The sequence below is a fragment of the Nanorana parkeri genome, unplaced genomic scaffold (genome assembly GCF_000935625.1).
Source record: "Nanorana parkeri isolate BGI_ZX_2015 unplaced genomic scaffold, ASM93562v1 scaffold245, whole genome shotgun sequence".
NCBI classification, from domain to species: domain Eukaryota; kingdom Metazoa; phylum Chordata; class Amphibia; order Anura; family Dicroglossidae; genus Nanorana; species Nanorana parkeri.
Window position 1 is genome coordinate 246,531 of NW_017306513.1, and position 20,410 is coordinate 266,940.

The window sequence follows — 20,410 nt, forward strand, 5'->3', positions numbered from 1 at the left end:
TATATATATATATATATACGCAGCACGCACATACACATACATAGATACACACACACACATGTACACATATACACACACAGTATATATTACACTCACACACATACTGTTTAGTCAGGTTAATAAGAACATTTCTAGATTCATTTTTGATATTCATGTCCTGCCACCAATAGTCAGGTTAATAAGAAATTTTGCATCTGAATAGTATTCATTTCCTGCCACCAAATAGAACTATAGGCCTTTACAGAGCTCAGCTTGAATTTACTCAAACAAAAGAATGAGTCAGAGTATTGACTCTCCTCCTTCTCCCTCGTGACGATCCCCAACTGCTTTAGAAAATAATCCTTAGTGTCTCTAAACATAAACAACTTTTGTTGTATGTTCTAATTAGAAAATCCATGATGCTCTGGATATCCTTTGTCATGTGTGTACTATGTGTAGAATGTCAAATACAGTTAGTTCTCTCATTAAAGAAGAACTCTAGGATTTTTTAAAATTAACCTTTGCAGTTGGGCTACCGCCACACTGCAAGGGTTAAGTGCTCCTTTGTGCCTAGGAGTTAAAATAACACATATATACTCACCCAAAGCTCAGAGCTGGCCATCTGTCATGGTGGTCTCTCCAGCCTATCCCCTTCTCTGCAGCACATTGAAATGTCCCTCAGCATCCTCATGTCTATACACAGTGTATAGATGTGATGATTTACTGGTCCTTAAACCGCTGCAGAGGAGGGGAAGAGACATTCCAGGGACAGGTCTAGGAAGATGCTTGGCTCGGAGCTTTGGGTGAGTATATATTTGTTTTTTAACATAGACACAAATGAGCAGCTAACCTTTGCCATGTGGGGGTAGCCCCACAGCAAGGTTTAAAAAAATTCCATGAGTTCCTTTAAGTGGAGCATGAACTACTTCAATAAATACTGCAATCTAATACTAATGGATAACAGAAGCATATCTATATATTCCAGTATAATCTTTGCTCTAAGTTTCTTCAAACTTGCAAGTGTTGTTTATCAGATGCTGCCATTTTGGATATCCTGGAATGTCGTAAAGTAGAGCCCCCAAGGCTTGCCATTTGTATCATGCAGAGTGAAATTAGCACCTGCAGCTATAGCATCATTTTTATGCAGAAATCTAGTAGTAGGTCTGATGACAGCCAAATACAAGAACTTAAAAGATTCTTTGATGGGAAGGGGGTGAGATTATGCAGGCTGGTAACTGAGGCCCGGATAATAAGTAATAGCATCCAACATAATAAAATCTAGAAAGTCTTCCTTGGTCTGTTAAATATGTGTGTTGTTTTTAGGTATTTAGTAGAATGCTGACTTGGCAAAACACCACACCAGGATGTTGCATATAGCCAATGAAAAGAGCAAAGATATGGGTGGAATCCAGCAGGTCCACCCACTACAGGCTGTCTGCAGAAAATTATAGAGGAGTGAACTGCCAGAGTGAGGAATAGGGTATTACAGTTTATTTCTTTACCCCTAGATTTACCGAGCAGTTAAACCTTGCAGTGCGGAGGGGGGCTCAATGTAAAGGTATTTTTTTAACAAAAATGTGTCTGGAGTTCAGCTTAAATGACTTGACCTTTTTCTTTGTGACTACAGTATGGTTCTAATAATGTATTTTTCAACTCTGTTTTTCAGTGGTTCCTCCTGGAAGTCCTGGTCCCATCCAAAGGCATGGTTCTTATGACAGCCTTGCCTCAGACCATAGTGGCCAGGAGGACGAAGAATGGCTTTCACAGGTAATTCATTGAATTGTATTGTCCTATTTTCATAAGCCTACAATATATGTAAATCACATGTGAAATCAATGTCTGATCTGAGGGTCGCTTTTCACAAATAAGCAGTTTGCCCTGCTGGGGCAAGATATTCCATTGCTCATGTTTCTTTTGATGGGGTAGGTAGGTAGTCTGTATAAACACCTCAGTTTAAAATACAAAACAAGATTTATTTTCGTTTAGTGAGGAACATGGCAATTTTGAGATATTTTGGTTATAATGTCAGGATGGACATAGGCGAACAAAAAAACAGTGACCGCCTTGGTATAACCCCTCCCACTCCCAGTATACCTAATTTTTTTTTTCTAGTGTCTTAGAAGGATGGTGTTTTTTTTTTTACTGTGGAAAGTTTAACAGTTTTTACTACTTCTTTTTCTCAAGATTATGTTTTCTTCGATCAAGACTTTGTTGCATGCTACTTGCTAAACTCTTTATGCAGTTAACCAAATTGCTGTAATCTCAGCGATAGCTTTGGAGGCCGTACCCAAACCTCACTGGACTGAAGGATTGTGGGGCCTGACTGGAATGTGATCTTCGGGTACTGGGCTCTGCTTGTGGCACTTTCCAGACCTTTGTATACTGTATTAGTTAGCCACAGGGTTTTATTTTCAGGACCAGAGTTGTAGTACAGCTTCTTGTGTGACCCAGTCTTTGAAGACTCATTTATAAGAAGTTTCTGTAGGTTTAGCACCAGGAGCTACTTTGTTTATTACAACTATTGGGCACCATTATTAAACTCTTTTCTTCCATTGATTTCTACAGAAAGGGCTAAAACATTGAGGAATTGAGTGCTGAATCACAAGGTGTCATTCAGCATGAGGTAGCACCCTTCTGCTACTGCTCCTTATTGCAGATACTTGATTTCTTCTCGGATGGTCCTTTCTGCCTCCTACAGTGACCGGGTTATTTGAGGCAGCTATAGCTTCTACTGGTGTTACTACCATTCCAGCGTCCCTGAGAGACCCTAAGACCACTAAAACTTGTCCAATGCACATGCTATTTCCAAACATTGTGGCTTCTGTAAGACACTTTTTCTATTCTTAAACAAGGACAGGGCATTATTAGGGCCTAAAGATTCCTTCTTTCTCAAGGTGGTTTTTGGCCTTTTACCTCAAGCACGACATTGTGTGTCAGGAACCGGCTCTGAACCCAGGGCCTCTGCTGTAGCTGGCAGTGGTTCTACCTGCTGAGCCACCTTAGAACCTTGGATAGCTCCCTGCCTGATCTCCTGTGAAATCCTCAGTTAAACCTAGTTTCTGCTGAACTCCTTGCTCCTCCCTTGAACTTCCTATTTAAGCCTTGCCTCTGCACTTCCTGTTTGCCAGATTATTCTGCCCCTGCCAATATCTTGCTTCCTGCTCCTTCTGTGATACAATCCGCTCATACTGCTACCCGTGTACTGACCTTTGGCTGCTGATTCACAGACTACTCTCATTGTTTTCCGTTTCATACCAGATACCTTTCGGCTACCGACCTGAGCTTGATCTCTGACTACACTTCTGCCTGCTCCTATACTACTACCGTCTGCTTGTGTACCGAACCCGACCTGTTTGACTATGACTTTGCCTGCTGTTTCAGCTACTGGACTCCGAGCCTTATCCAGATTGTGACCTTGTGCTTCCATCCCTCTGGTTCCAGTACATCAAGAGGAGAGCTACCTTAATCATTTGGATGTAGTTTAAGCGGTACATGTCTACTTTGTAGCCTCTACCTCCGTTAGAAAGACTAACCATCCCTTGTTTTCCCCTGAAAGGAGAACCAGCTTCTCATTCCTTCATTCCTCGGTCTTAAGGATTGGGTTCCCCCCTTTCTGTCAAGGAATGCTGTACTCGATCTGTTAGTGCTTCCTGGGCTTTTCGGCATCTGAAAGCTGTTTTGAAAGCTGCCACCTGGTCTTCTGTTCTCACATTCTCTATGTTTTACCAGATGGATTTTCAGGAATTAGTCTGATGCCAGCTTTGATAATAAGTTCCTTCAGATGTCTGTTTGAGCTGCAAGTGGTCCCCAGATTGTGTGTAGTTGGGCTTGTTAGCATTTTATTTTGATGTGTTGCCCACCCCTCAGTTAGATTGCTTTTGGATGTCCCAAATGTCAATGAATCCTGTGTTCCTGAATTACATTTTTTTTAATAATTTTTTTTTACTCAACGGAAAATCCTTTAGGTTAATTCAGAGACACAGGTCCCACCCCTCTGTTTATGCTATTGCTCTCAGCATTGTTTGTTGCATAACTGAGGCATACTGGGAGTGGTGGGGGGTTATACCCCAGCCACATTTGGTCCGTATTTCAGATGGACCTTTCATACACTATACTTGATACATTACACAGTAATTGCCAAATTATCTAGGTTCCAAAAAATTCTATAATTTTGTGATAGCATGCTTAGTTTGGAAAAAAGTACCTTAGGCTTAAAATTTTAATGGTGCTTTCTTACCCATCTCTGAACTCTCAAAACAATCTGTACTGTCACCACTATTATTGTATTAATGCATTTTTTCTTTATTAAATGTGAATTTTAGTTTTGCTTTTATTTGCTTGCACCATTTTATGTAGTATCAAAATCAGACAAACTGCTTAAAAGAAACTTTTTTTGTGATCCTCATATCTAGGTATATAAATTTAAAACAAAACATTATTAAATACCCTCTATATACGTCCTTTAAACTGGTAATTTCTTCAGTATAAAATAATTACCATTTGAAAAAAAAGAAATATGCATACCTTATGCCCAAACATAGGATACATTTGTTTTTTACAAAGAGGTATGATTACAGTTATACATATGTCTTAACTAACATAAGAAGCAGCACATTTAACCCCAATCCTTACCTACCCTAGCCCTGAACTTAGTTTGACCCTATCTTGTTGTATTACAACATAGGGTCAGACAATAGGAGCATTTGGGACATATATGGACATAGAGGTAATCATAACCTTCCTTTGGGATTTTCTGTTTCCAAGTATGCTGTCATTCACCCCCCTTACTCCAATATCTATCATCACCTTTAATCCAGTATGAAAGAAGGGAAAATGGCACACTGATCATAAGGCACTATGTAATAACGCTATGTTAATATTTATACTAATGCATATTGCCTTAAAGTAGAGGCTGCAGTAAATAGAACCTCACGTATGCACCTAGTCCTGGGGTCTCTGCAAAGCCCCAATACTAGTTCAGAATACTTGCTGTGGCTGCAAGACCTCAGGAGATTACTTTTAGGTCAAAAAGTATAGGTTTATCATGCCTTTGAGCTACACATGATTTATGTCCAAAGCTTGACAGTGACCCATCTCTGTATTACACCAGTAACTTTTTGGTATGTAGCTGGCTCATTGGTAAATCGATCCCCTAATGACATAAGCGAATGAGTGCATCAAGGACATACACATGGGCATAGGCGAATGAGAGTATCAAGGACATATACATTTTTTTTTAAACCTTTTTTTTTTGCTCCTGCACATACAGTACAAAGTAACTCCTCTGTGATCTCACATTGAAACTTTTATCGTATAGCTTCATAGGCTGCTCTTCTAAAACATCCTCTCTGGTATTGATTAATATGACAAGATGTTCTAGAACATAGGGAGATTTTGTACTTATGCTTCTTTGAGCATAAAGGGATAATATTGGCAGGCGTGTGTTGCAAATAGCATCTAGAGGAGCTGGAGGTATTGAGCATAAAATGTTCCTTGTTTTGTAAAACAATAAGGAAATGCTTTTGCTAAAGTAAACACCTGAGTACAGTGCAGCACATAATGCTAGTTTCCGTTTTTCTATGGGAACAGCCACTTGCACATTCTAATGGACTGTCTATATGGGGTGAACAAGATACACTTAGCCATTGCTGTAGGCAGCATGTAGGAGGAAATGTAGTCTTTACCCAAAGAACACTTAATTATATTTTCTTCAAGGGTTTCCTACAGAAAGGCCTGAGAATCCTGCATCGCTGCAGCAAATATGTTGGCTGTAATTGTGTTCTCAGACAGGGGAAAAACAAAATGTAAAAAAGAAACCAAGAAGCTAGACTGACCTAATGTCCTTCTCACAGTAGAATGTTAAGAACTTCAAGCCTCAAAAGTTTATCATAACATGTCACTTTATTACAGGCAAAGTGCTGTATACAGAGAGTTATTGTAATTTTTAATAAAACAAATTGATGGCAGTAGTTCTCAGACAACATCCTCAGGCGTCTAAAATCAGACTATGAATTAGGTATGGCTGAAGACATTTTACATTTTATTTACCTTCACAGAAGCTTCCCAATATATCAAGATTTTTTTTAAAGATATTTTTTTTCCTTTGTTCTCTTCAGTATATATTATATAAGCATGCATATTTGAGCAATACAATACCTGTGCTACATGAAATCACCATAATTTTAAAGGCTAAGTCCAACTTAACAGATAATACAATTTTGGTGTGGACAAAGAAATGTCCAGGACCATTTTTTAACACCCCACTCCCCACATCCATTTTGAACACAAGCCTATTGCTCTTGGTGCATTATCCATAAGCTAATGCTTGAGACATTTAAAAAAAAAGTTCTGGCTATGGATTAAAACCTCTTTAAGGTACTTAATGTTGTTGGAGAGATTTTCCTTAATTTCCTGTCCTGTTGACCACTATCATCAGGACAGGAATTGAATGGAATCCCCTCAACATAAATATGGATATTAATATAAGCCTAACAGATATTTAACAACACCCCCACGCTAACAGTCTCAATAAAGGCTGAATTATAAATGGCATGCAACACATTATACATTGAATTATTCTTAAAATGTATTTTTGTATGTCTTAACATTACTCTGTGGACTGTTGGTAAAAAATAACAGGTTTGATGCATGTTACCCATTGGAGAGATTTGCCATCTTCTTGACCTCCATAATCAAAATAGGAAATAAGTAGCCCCCAATGGGGACAGCAATAACATTGGATACAGATTGTTACTTAAACCAAAACCTCTAAAACACCATTTTAGCTGGAGTTCTAATTTAAAGAGTTTCAAGAATATCTTGCATTATTGCATTAAAGGAGAACTATAAGGTGAGTGACAAAGAAACTGTTACATGTCGGCTCAATAGATCGGGAAGTGAGCGAACACATACCGTCGCTCTCTCACTTCTCAATCATCTCCCTGCAGAGAGCCGTGACTGTCAGTCACGGGCTGACAGGGATTCTTCCTCTCCCCTCCTGACTGGAGAAATGGACGGGGAGGGAGCGGGTACAGCTGGTTCTGCCTCTAGATAGGCAGAGCCAGCTGTCACGCAGCTGGGTGGATCTCAATAGTAATGTCGGGATCCGTCCCAGCTGTGGCGGGCTCAGTATACCACAAGCTATAGCTCGCAATTTACCAAGCTTTGGGTCACGGGAGGACGCTAATATATGTCCTCCCGTGACCCTTAAGAGAACTATGGGGAAAAACACTTACCCCATAGTTCTCTTTTAATTAAAAAAGGACTACCGCCGCACTGCAGGGGTTAAGTGCTCATTTTGGTCTAAGGACAAAAATAATCACCTGATCCTCGGGCCTGCCTGTCTGCTAGACTGGACCTTAACTGAATAAGTGGTCAAATTTGGGATGTTAAAACCAGTCAAGGGATGCCATCAATTCTTTGAACCTTCACTGCACTAGGAAAATTGCGCTGGAATAAAACTGTTTATGGACAAGAGACTCATTCTTTAGTTTCAGGCACTCCTTGAAGTAAAAAATAGCAATATTCTTTGCTGTATCTGCAATTCTGCTTTCAATGTATGATTTACTAAAAAAAAAATATAGAAATGCAACCAAATCATTTATACCCTGCCTCCCTTTCCTCACATAGCTTAATCCTCTCTTTCTGCCACCTCTGCTCGGCCCAGCACATTATATACATTACTTAGTTGACAGCCAGCTAGACTAATCTGACCACAGAACACGAGTGAATAAACACACAGAAAGTGCCAACTGAAAAGGGCTGCAACTTCCAATGGGCGAATTGAAAAGTTTTATACTTGCCAGCACTATTCATTTTTTTCCACTATACTTGTTTTTAGCTTTCTTTCTAGCATTATAGGAATGTCATCAAGGGTAACAGAATGCATTGAGAAAGCCTGCCCTTCACTTCAACTTTTCAATTAGAATAGTGGGTAATGTGTGTTGTCAGTGTGAAGTAGATACAATATGTTTGTCCTGCACACAACAGGAGAGTGAATAGGAACATCTGGCCATAGCCTCGATTAAACTGCAAAGGCATCTGTTTACCTCTCGGCTCTGTGGCACTGATGGTTCTGAGCTTAAAATATACAGGATGCTTTATCTGTGGCCTAATTTGCACTGCTTCAGAGGTACGGCTATGAAAGAAGCTGAAATCTCTTTGGGCAAACCAAGGAATGGTGAGAAACAAAAGGTAGTGGAAGAGAGCATTCTGTATGCTCAGAGCCTTCAAGGCTCATAAATCTAGCAGCATATTCCAAATTTTTGCCTGGAGATGCTGGGATCTAAGGGAATAATGCATAACTGGAGAGAAACAAGTGTTTGCACAGACACTTGTGAAATAAGGGTATGTACTAATGCAGGTGTCAGGTGTTGACATAAAGAAACATGCATTATTAGAAGTCATGGATATTAGCAATTATTGTGGACTGTTCGCTGTGATATAGCTACAACTGTCAATTAGACATCGTATTTTTCAGTTGCTAACATTTTTACAGTTTTGTTGAATTGATTCTTTCCTAGGCATTGTGATAAATAATATATTATCTGGGTAGTCAAATGCCTTGTTGGCATTTGCACTCCTGATATCATGAGCAGTTATGAACAGGTCATGTGGTTAACAAATAATAATGTGTTTCAGACAAGCATACTCTGCCAATTTGCCACAGAAAAACTGTGTGTTTGAAGGTATTACTGGGCTTAAGTGACACCCTTCAGGCTCCTCAGTTTCACTTGACATGTTTTCATAAAAATAAAAATAAACTGATATTTACATTTACACTGCATTATGCCACTAAATGGAATATCCTATGCTCCTTGACTCTATCTAGTGGCCATAATGGAGTACGAATGTTAAAGTCAGATGATCACAGACCGAACAGCTCTGGAAACATTTTTTTAATACTCCCAATAACGTTTATTGTTATGTACATAAACATTGGCTAGTGTACAGAGGTAATAGAATTTTCTTTTCCATCTGATGTTGTTCTGGGCGCTGCACCAGTATGGTGAACAAACTGCCAAAAACATAGTGGTCAATAACATTGCTAACATATCAGTTTAGGGTTGGGTCTGTAAAACAAGGTCATAAATAATGTATATGCAGGGACCCTGTCTTAAGCTGGAGTATTCGTAATTAGTTTTTTGTGTTTGCTGTTGCCAGCCCCAAGCTGAGCTTTGTTTTCATTTTCTGTGCTCTGCAGGGTTTTCCTAAGCTCAGGATATTGATTGCTTCTGCCTATTTCTTTTTGAGGTGTCTCCAGTAGTGTGGGAAGGACCGGTTTTCAATATTTGTCTACCCCAGCCAATTTTTGAGGGTTTTATTCCGTGGTGTGAGCTGAGGGAAGGCAGTAAATGTTTGGAGCAACCTTCCAGAGTGTTCTGTTTTGCTATTGGGCTCTAAATTATTATTATTTATTATTATTAATATTATAAAGAGGGAACTGAGAAGGAAGATGGCTGTCTGGATAGTGCACCTGTAAAGGAATCTTCTGTAGTGAAGGGTTTCTAGGGAGAGCTGAGTGGAAGCTGTTGCCACTGGATCCTGCAAGAATGATTCACTGCTCACAAATTGAGCCACCTGTGGCTGCTATCAAAGGGGCAAGATTGTCCAAAGAGAGAATGATTCATTGCAACCTAAGGAAATACTGTGACTTAATTCAGTCATAGATCTAAATTGTGACTGATATTACAGAGTTATTAGACTGATATGGCTGGCACCCCAACTCATTCACCCTACCATACACCTGGAATTCAACCCTGAGAATTAAATGTTGGTCTACCATTTTGAAGGTCATATATACAGTATATATTTCATTGGAGTATGGAGGAAAAGGAAGGAAATATGTTACATAGTCTTTATAGTAAAATTGTTCCGCCAAGCTGTTTTATAATAGTGTTTTTAGGAAACGTGTGTTTGCACTGTTGCAATATAAAACCATAAGTTGCACAAACCACAATACTGTTTACTTTCTAAAATAATATTTATTAACATGTGGTGTTATATTTATGAATTTCTTTCATATTAATAAAAATCATTAAGTTCCTTACAAGTTTCCAAATATTTGCTCAGCTGTGTCAGTGTAATAGAAAAAAAATGGAGATCTAAATGTAAAATAAACCAAGCTGAATCTCAGGGGCTTAAAACTGTGCAGCAGGATTTTCTGTTTCTGACCAACATGACTTTATGTAGTAGCAGAATGTGTTGAGTTATAAAATTATAAGCGTGTAGAACTCAAAAATGCAATCTCATTTAGAGCCAGTCAGTGCAATAAGACACAATGGGAAGGTGGACATTGACTACATACTGTAGCCTTGTGACAGGACTAATCTTTAAGGCTCATAACTATTGTCCCATTTTCTCTGTTGACTCTGATGCCAAGATGTTTTCTTCATTACTTACCCTGATTCTCCTATCATTCACCCAATCATATCAGACCTCACTTGGTCTCAAGTTCTATACATCACTTCCTGTTCATTACGGTTGTGGACATAGTAAATATTTACTGTCTGCTTACTTTATGAACGAACAGGAAGCAGCTCAGTTCAGAGGCTTCCTGTCCATTCACTACTGGGTTTATGGTAAATATTTACTTTCTCCAGATTGTGAATGAATAAGAACACTCTGTGTTGAGAACTTCCTGTTCATTGAGTGCTGGGGCTGCAAAAAAAAGAGCTTCAGGACTCTGTTTTGAATCTTTTTTTCTATTTTAAAAGGGAAATATCAGGGATCTGTTTTATGCATAAGTGACTTCTCCTAAACATGCACATTATGAGAAATCCTTGTTGTGGATTGTTCAGATATGACACAGTTATTGGATGCCTTTAGTTATGAGTATCCTGTCACATTACACATCAATGGAAATGCTTTGTGCTTCTTTGGGTTTTTTTTTCTTTTACAGGTAGAAATTGTGACTCACACTGGACCCCACAGACGTCTATGGATGGGACCTCAGTTTCAGTTTAAAACTATTCATCCCTCTGGACAAACGACAGTGATTTCCTCAAGTTCATCAGTGCTTCACTCACATGGTCCAAGTGACACCCCTCAACCATTGCTGGATTTCGACACAGATGACCTTGATCTAAATAGCCTCAGGTAAAAATACAATCTGTTGATCAAATACATTTATGTGATTTGTTATATTCAGTAGGAAAACAACTGAGCAAAGTCCAAGAAAAACTGGTGAGAAGTTTAGCAGAATCTTTAGCTCATCATCATTAACCGTGTTAATAATGGAAATAAGTTCCAAACATTTTGTGTGTACTATTGTTTTACATAAACTGTAATTTTAAGGGCTTCATTTATAAAAGTTCCACGCAGCTATAATCAACAACATCTAGGGGGCCTAGTGCTGTGTGGATGCTATCCACTTGGTGATGTTTTATAAATGTAGCCCTAAATCTCTAAAAGCTGTGCATTTTTGGATCTTCCAATAGTTTAAAGCATGAAAATTGAATTGAACCATTAGGGATAGGCACCACACCCCCAATTAGAATTGTATACAAGAAGGATAAAGAAAAGCGGGGCTTTAAAAGTGTCCAAACCATACAAAACGTCCATTAAACATACATGGTTTTGTATAAAAATATATTTAATACATAAAGACTTGGTTGCAATTAAAATGTCATTGACATGATACAATGTTACATTGAAATCAAGCTACCTCATTTTGGTGCCCATACATGTGTACATAATTTAATTCATATAATATAACATGGACTCCTTGAGTCCTGATTCCTGTAATAGTTGTATGATCCACTGTGGGCCCAATCTCCGACGCGTTTCGCAACTGTATGTGCTTCCTCAGGGAGGTTGGAGGTATTCTAGGACATTACATCAAGATAGGTTTAAGTATAATGATCACAAATACCAAATTCTTAATGAGAATAAAAAATAATAACAATACAAAACCCACTTCATGTTCACAAATAGTGAAAATAGTTGGCTGTTTTTCTTAGCCAAATGTATCTAGCTCTGTAAGGACAACACAGTGTTTGTCGGGAAAGCAGCAAGGGCACAAACTCATGTGCATCCAGGTACTTGCAGCCCTGTGTACAAGATAATGGACAAACATGCTGTGACGGGTGGTTGTGCATGCAAATATACACATAAACATGAACCTGCATGTGCGTTGACTTGTGTACATAGGAATTAGCTTTAGTGTGAATGTGTGTGAGCATACATGAGTGCACACGTACAGGCGTGCTCATTGACACCAGTCTGCCTTTTTAAATGTGCATTGACTCTGAGCTCAGGTTTCCTGAAAGACGATCTTGGCTTGTGTCCCCGACTCCGCTTCTGCTTACTGATTTGGTACCTCGCCTCTGCATCTCTGTGCTCGACCCCAGCTTGTGACCTGCTGGGGACCTCAGGCAGCTCTTTGACCATGTCGGTTCGGCTGTACATCACCTTCTGCTCCTTCCTGAGCAAAGGACAGCCTTTCACTCATCCAAACTCCTGTGCCACCCCCTTGTACTGTTGCTCTTACATAGTGAGGTTTCCAGGTATAGAGAACATGTGACATTGGCTGGCCTGAACCACTGAATGCCTGGACCCAACACTATTACATGAGGCAGTAACATCTACGTGAGTAGGTTTTGACACCCAGGGGCGTCCCGAGGCCAGGGTGTCACCCGGAGCGGAGAACGGGTGACACCCTGCCGTGACGTCATTGTGTATGCGTGGTCATCGAATTGACGCCTGCCGGCGGCCATCTTGCTGATGAACGCCGGCAGAGAGAGGAGGGGACTGGCAGGCTTTTGGTCCATAACCGAGTGTCTGACTTTTTAGAGGGGGTGACATGATATGTCAAAATGATAGTCATTTTGGTGTCACCCCCCGCACCCCCTTGTGACCCCGCTGTTGACACCATCTGACACTGGAGGTTATTCAGGTTGGACTCTTGCCGTTAAGAGCCAATGAGAGAATGTGGATGGGTGAGTATAACCAAGGGGTTTTTCCCCCTTGGAAAAGCACACGCCCAATGCCGATAGCATGTTGCCTGGTATGGTGGAGGGGAGAGGGCGCTCACTCGTGCCCCCCCCCTTTCCTGCCCTGCCAGGCTGCTGCCTGGATTAAGGGTCTGGTAAGGGATTTTAGGGAGCGATGCACTTTTTTTTTTGTGTTGAGGTTCTCCTTTAAATTCCTACAAGGTCTAAAGGGTGTGGTGTTAATTGTCGGAAAACCACACGCTTCCTTTTATTTTTCCATCAGGGGTCCCCCTAACATTCCTACCAGACCTAAAGCTATGTAAACATTTAATGTCACTTTTCTGCAACAAATTTTCATTCGTAATGATCATTTACCTCATCCGAAATTAACAAAAATTTGGATTCATCCGAATGCCGAAACAAATTGACATTCAGACCCGAATCCCCAAACACAAAATAAAGAAACATCTGAAACGAAACCAAACAATTTTTTTGCTGGCTTACATGTCTAATAAAATCTATTCCGATAAAATTGTGACTTTTGAAAGCAACAGATGGAATCAGAGCTTATTTAGGCTTCTACAGCAAAAGGTGTTAATTGATTTATTGGTTTTTTCAATTAGATATTATGTTATAATTCTTGTAGACCAGGGGTGCCCATTAGGTAGATTGCGATCTACCAGGTGATCGCAAAGTAAACATTGGTGGATCGCGATCGGCTCACTGACCTAAGCTCCCTCCCGCGGTGCTAAGCCGGCTGGATGTGTCAAACGCTGCAGATGGGAAGGGGTGGGACATCTCTCCCTTTCTGCAGCGTCGGCCACATTCAGCCACACCAGCACCGTGGGAGGACAGGACAGCGCACATGAGGGGAGGCTGCTGCAGTGCAGATAAGGAAAGGGAAGGGAGAGCACGGGGGAGAGAGCAAGGAGAGAGAGCGAGAGAGGCAGTAGTCCCAGTAACAATTTTAATGTTCTTGTTTTTTTTTAAATAAAGGTGTTTTTTCATTGGTAGATCTCATTGAGCTCGTCATTTGAAAAGTAGACCTTCAGACGAAAAATTGTGGGCACCCCTGATGTAGACCAATTACATAAAGTCACAATTAAAGCCGTATTAATTCTCTACAAAATGAGGAAAGGTGGTAAATTTATAAATTGCACTTTAGCAGCCAGTCACCTCTAATGTGACACCAATGAAATGCACTCTAACTGGTTGCTGTGTTTTTTTTTCTACTGCAAATCACTGTTATTTTTTAAACTGCCTTACTAATAAGCTCTAAAATCCTAAAAGTTTGGAATTTGTTTTATTTACCCAGTTTATGAATATGAGGTATTTTAAAGTATAGTAATTTGCTTCCCCAACCATGAAGTGTTTAAGCTACATTATTTTAGCAAGCATATATTATAATTTCTGTGTCTTGCCACTTCCTAATTATGTTGATTCAACAGCTATTTTGATTTGGTTGATAAGTTACTAAAATAAATGTGTCTGCGCTGGTTGGACAACCAGTTCAAATCAGCTTAGTCTAGAAGAATACAAAAGGGTTTGAGTGAAAGTAAACTGCTAGAATGACCTTGTACTCTGTCTTGGGTTGTTTTTTTTTTTTTTACAAGTAGTCTTAGAACATAATTGTTATACTGTATATGCACTGTTGCCTGTTACAAAACACATGATTGTGGCTTTAGCAAGTGTTACGTTATGAAATTAATATATTACACGACTATGGAAGATGTGTATTGTCCATTACTAAATCTCTGAGGCGAATTTACCAAAACTTTAGCAGACAGAATCTGGAGCAGCCAGTCAGCTTCTATCATTCATTTTCAAAACTCAACTGAACAAACTGAAGAGAGAAGCTGGTTGGTTGCCATGGGCAACTGCTTCAGATTCTGACATCACCATAGTGGTGGAGCTTATTTTGTGGGTGCCAGCAACCAGTGCATACACAGGAAAGCATGCCATGTGGCACTTTGCCCAGCTGAGAGTCCATTATAGAGAGGGAGCCTTGCTGCTTTCCTGAGCAAACCTTGTTCCTGTGAGATCTGTATTTCGCCATTATTTCATGTAATTATTATTATAATATATAATAATAATCTTGTTTTTATTTTAGTTACGTATTTAGGTATATATAGCCATGCTACATAGGATCTGTGGTACAAAGTGGCACAGTGGTTAACTTTTTTTGTATATGTTTAATAATTATATGCCACAAAAGAATACCGTATTCCTGTGTTTGCTGGCTCAGAAAACATTTCAAGCTTTTGGAAAATGTAAATTGTAGGAAATGGGTAATAGCTGGGACCAGAAGAGCATCGCATAAAAGGCATAGTGTGCTGGAAAACTCAGATTATGAGAGTATAAATAAGGAATTTTGATATCCTGCAATTTTAGGGCTAGTTCACAACAGATGCAGTTGTGATGCAGTCCTTTCAGTTTGGCAGCTGCATCCACAATGCATTCCTATGGGATTTTTGGTGCTGTGTTCACACCAGTGCAGTCAGAAAAAATACTGTTTGCCCTATTTTAGCTGCATCAAAAATGCATGCAAACTCACTGGAATACATCTGATATCCCACTTTATGCAAAAAAAAGCATCAATTGTGGTAAAATCGCGGCAAAACACATTGCATTGCAGCTGCGCAGACATACGCAGTTCTGGTGTGAAGTAGCCCTTAGGAGGTTCTTCTTTATAAATATGTTTGTTTTAATAATGTGTGTTATTGCTACAGGATTCAACCAGTGCGGTCTGAGCCAGTTAGCATGCCTGGATCACCTCGTCCAGTATCTGATCGCAGAGTAGGATCGACGGTTATAGATGCCAGCTCAGGTAGGATGTTCCTTTAATGGTTGAAACATCACAAGGCGTTTGTTTGTTTTTTCTGGATTGCCAGCAGTGACAAGTTTTTTATTTTCAAAAAGCATACTAAATGGTATTTGTCACTTCTAAAGTTGGAAGTTTCTTGCTTTGGGTCCAGGCTATATTGTATCTGTTTCTGATATTACATTTTCTGTATTCTGCATTTCTTGCCATGTTTTACTTTAACAGATACTGTTATGTTCACCCGAGAGCTGGAAGATTGTGTGTTTGATCAGCATGCCTGACAATTGAAGTGCCCTCACACACAAGACACTATGATATAATCATGATATGACTGTCCTGTGTGTGAGGGGTCTAAAAGTGTCAGCAATCCCTGTCCATTATATAATATACATCAGCAGAACTTAGGGGAGCTGTCGAGACCAGAGGCAAGGAAGAGCATTTGGTCCAGGAGAAACCTGCAGCTTAGGAGGGAGGTGCGGCCAAGGAGAAAAGTGCAGCCAAGGAAAGAGGGTCCTCAAAGGGTGGTGACTGAATTGCCGTTCCAAGTTTTTTCTGCCTAAGTGCAGGCTTGAAAAAAAAAAATGCAACCTTGCTTGCCGTGGTACAAAGCTCAGGACTGGTTTGGCCTAATAAAATCTTGTTGTGGACCACGGACCCTGTAATTGACCTATGTGCAGTTGACAGAGTAGAATCTTTTAGACCACAGGGGGACTCTCTCTACTGATTCCTAACTCTGAAAGTCATCCTGTTTAAATAGGGGATACATACTGTATAAGTATTTAATAGGTAAGCAAAACACTTGAAGATTAAATGTTTAGGTAATTCAGTAAGCTCAAAGGTGACTGGTTCTCTTTAAAGCCTACATAGAACTAGAGGTTCTAATACAGAATGGTTTCTTCTATTTCCCAAATGAAATCTCTTACAAGTAGAATTATTAAACAAAAGCATTAGTGAAGAGGCAAAGAGGATTTTAATCTGCAGTGATTCAGAAATCCTCCAGAGAGGCTGTTGGGTGGATTAAGGTTTAAACTGTAAAAGGAAACTGTAACAAACACAAAAAGGGATTTGTAAAGGTTGTTAAAACAGTGGATTTAAAATAAAGATATATTATAGAGATGTGTTATGCATATTGTGAGCAGCAGCCTGCTTTCTTAGAACTTGGCATGTTACATTTGTAGAACGGTTGGGTCAAGGCAATCGGAAAGATGTTAATGTCTGCAGACACCATTAGGGTTTCAGATCCCATCCAGCACTTTTCAGGCCTGTTCCTTGAGTATAAAAATGTGCGATGTAAGAGGCAGTGTTTGGGAAGCAGTCGTAGAAACTTGGCAACATTTAGTTATAAGTTATTGGCCACTCATTACCGCTGGAATATTACATTTCTGAGATCTAGGACATTACAAGATATTTAAACAACCTGGGGGAGATTCAATAAAGCATTTGCCACACTAGGGCTGCAACTAATGATTATTTTCATAATCAGATGGCCGATTTATTTTTTTGATTAATCGCATAAGAAAATGTAATAAATACCATCCTTAATTTAACATAAAATACACAAATGCAGTGTTACAAACATAACGTTTACTTCAGAGTAAACATGCAAATTTTGTTTGCAATCGCACTGCACTGGAAAGCACGGCATTGCGGTACTGTTCCAGTGCGGGCAATCGCACTGTGGGTGGGAGGCGTGTTTCGGGTGCCATTCATGAAATTGCAGTGCCATTCATGAAATGAATGGCACTGCAATGCACCTCCTGCAGCAGAATTTGTCAGGCCGAAACAGAAAATGACTTTTCCCCACCCTTTCTAATTTTTGTATAATTGCATTGTAAACACATGGTGCTTGAATAGCTTCGGCCAGGAAATGACAGCTGCCAGTGGCAAGATTCTGCAGATGGCAGCTGAATGTAAATACAGCAGGTAGTGGGCTGGTGCAATAACCAGCCTGCTATTGGCCATTTCAAATTGCAATAGCCAATTGCAGGCTGGCTATTGCACCCGCCTATTGCTTGCTGTTCCCTCCTCCCAGCATGGAGGAGAGAGATGGGGCATCCAACCAACTAATCAATAATGAGAATAGTTGACAACTATTCTTATTATCGATTATTATTGATTAATCAATTTGTTGGTTGCAGCCCTATACCACACTTTTCTGGTGTTTTTGGCCATGTTAGAAAGTACTGCACCAAATCCATAAAATGCCATGTGATATTTTCTTGCTATTTACAATGCTTGCAACCAATTACAGGGTAGTTCCTTTGTGCGACACTTTTACATGTTGGTGCTATGGCTTCATCAAATTCATGAACAAATACTATCATATCAGAGATGGGAAAAGTGGAGGTAAATAGGACTTCTTCCATTTTAGAGTAAATTGTGCCGCATGTGTAAGCATTGTGTGACAGACAACCTTCTGCAACAGATTAATTTATACATTACAGATGGTTACATAAATCTGCCACAAGTTGCACCATTTGTTGCACAGACTGGAGAAATTCCTAATGAGTGTCTATTACTATTGTTATGAATTCCAGGGATTTGATGGGAGAAGATGATTTCAGTGGTGCAGTGAATCTCATTTTTTTGGGATGGGTGCAAAGAAATTGAGGATTATTAAAGCTACTTTACTATTTTCATTTGCGTACATTCTTATACTCGACAGGATGCCAATTGCCAGTGATGGATGTTTCTACCAAGGTTGTTGCTTTCTACTATACAGTCATAGGACATACTTGCAGTATCTAAGGTGCTGTATTTGGCATGCTGTCAGTGTGCACAGACAGATGCAATCACAATGGAGATCTTCCATGTCCTCTTGTGGTCAGTTTGTTGTGAATGCAGCCTGAGTTTGGGCTGAGGTTACAACATTCAGTGCAGCATGTACTGTACGTGGCCTGATGAAAACACAAAGTGTACTCATTACATTATTCTGTGATTGTTGCTTTTATATTAGACAATGAACATATGATTCCCCAACAGTGCTATTTTTGGGCAGTCTTCAGGTCTTTAGCTTTTGACTAAATGTTATTTTGTGTCGTTTATTTAGTTCGTACAGCTGCATTATGTTTTGTATGATAAAAATTCACAGTCATGTTCCCACGATCTCATGAACTGTGCAGATAAGAACACAGTGACGGGAATTTATGAAAACTGGAGCAGACAAAATCTGGAGCAGCTGTGCATGGCAACCAATCAGCTTCTCTCTTTCATTTTCAACTCTTAACTGAACAAACTGAAGAGAGAAGCTGATTGGTTGCCATGCACAGCTGCTCCAGATTGTGTCTGTTCCAGTTTTGATAAATTCCTCTCAGAATCTTTACATTTTCTTTTCAGAACATTAACATATTTTAAATTTTCTAATTGTTAATGGGGCCGATTCAACAATCGATTTAGACCACAGTGATGGAAAAAAATCAAAAGTGCAGGATGGAATATTTTTGTCGATTGAACAAAATTCTAATGTGAATGTGGTTTTCCGTCAGCCATTTATTTAAAAATAAATTAAAAAATCAAACAAAATTTCTCACGACATTTGTCACGCTTCTGATGGCATTTTTAAATGTTCTGACAAAAAATTTTATATGAATGTTCGTACGAAAATCTACCAGTGTATGTCCAGCTTAAATAGACATGTTTGTGGTTCTGTAAGCTAGCAGATAACTTTTACAATGCTTCATTGAGAGAGAGAGTTTAGTACTTTCTTTTTATCTGCAGGTGAATCACCACACATCGGTTGTGTTACCTTATGACAGTTTTAGCATTGATGATTTTCTGCCTGCAGGGTATAATGTCCATTACAGTAACATATGGGATTAGAAGACCTCATAAAAACTCTAATGTGTCACCACAAGGTGCCATTCTACAGTGAATGTGTTTACACTAGAGCCCTCATAGTATGCTGCAAGAGTGGCACAAGTGTCTCAGCCTTGTTATTTATGATCTGTGGCCAGATGTGTTCTCATTTAAAGTGTAAGTGTAGGAAGATAAAACAGACACCAATGTAATTCTGTAATGTAATTGTTAAAAACATATTTAAAGTGTATCTAAACTCAAACACAAAAATTTTATATACTACATATGTTTTCTTTTTCTTTTTTTAGACTTTTTGTTCCTTTATATTTCTTTTTTAAAGAAAATTCCTTTATTTTTAAAAAGTATCAGACTTACATGCATTAATCATGCAGAGAAGAACAGTGAAATGGTCATCACAGGAAATTAATACTGTAAGGGGGATTGGGAAAGAAAGAGAAAACAAAAGAAAAACAAGCCATATAATGCACAATAATTCCAGGAAGCCCTAATGCGCGGCTCTGGAAGGTAGAAGTGAGGCAGGCACAGCGACTGGGCTCAGGTGTTGCTAGAAAGTTGCATTGACATGTATAATATCTGGCGGAGGTAGGGCCATGAATGGTGACAGCCCAGTGTCGAAGGCATAACTGGATTTTCAATGCTGCATAAGGGTAGCAAGGCTCGTTCCAGGGAGGCAACATAAATCAGGAGGGTAGAGTGGAGACGCTGTCAGCGACTGGAAGGAACCGAGAGATAGGAAAAGAAAGTCAGGAGGAAGAGAAGCGAGAATAAGGAAAAAGGAAGCGATGGGGAGAGGGGTTGCTGTCTGCTCTCTGAAGGGCTGAACCAGAGAGGAGGAAAGGTGGAGCAGGGGGGGGGGGGGGGT

At 39.6% G+C, this 20,410-nt stretch overlaps 1 protein-coding gene across 1 annotated transcript in view; it reads left to right on the forward strand.

The window, feature by feature from the left end:
- Positions 1 to 20,410, forward strand: part of BCAS3 (BCAS3, microtubule associated cell migration factor) — a 685,966-nt gene that overhangs the window by 244,186 nt on the left and 421,370 nt on the right. Inside the window, exons 13-15 of the mRNA XM_018556659.1 lie at positions 1,646 to 1,746; positions 10,880 to 11,076; positions 15,641 to 15,738. Coding sequence (XP_018412161.1) covers positions 1,646 to 1,746; positions 10,880 to 11,076; positions 15,641 to 15,738 — 396 coding nt within the window. The remainder of the gene's footprint in view (positions 1 to 1,645; positions 1,747 to 10,879; positions 11,077 to 15,640; positions 15,739 to 20,410) is intronic.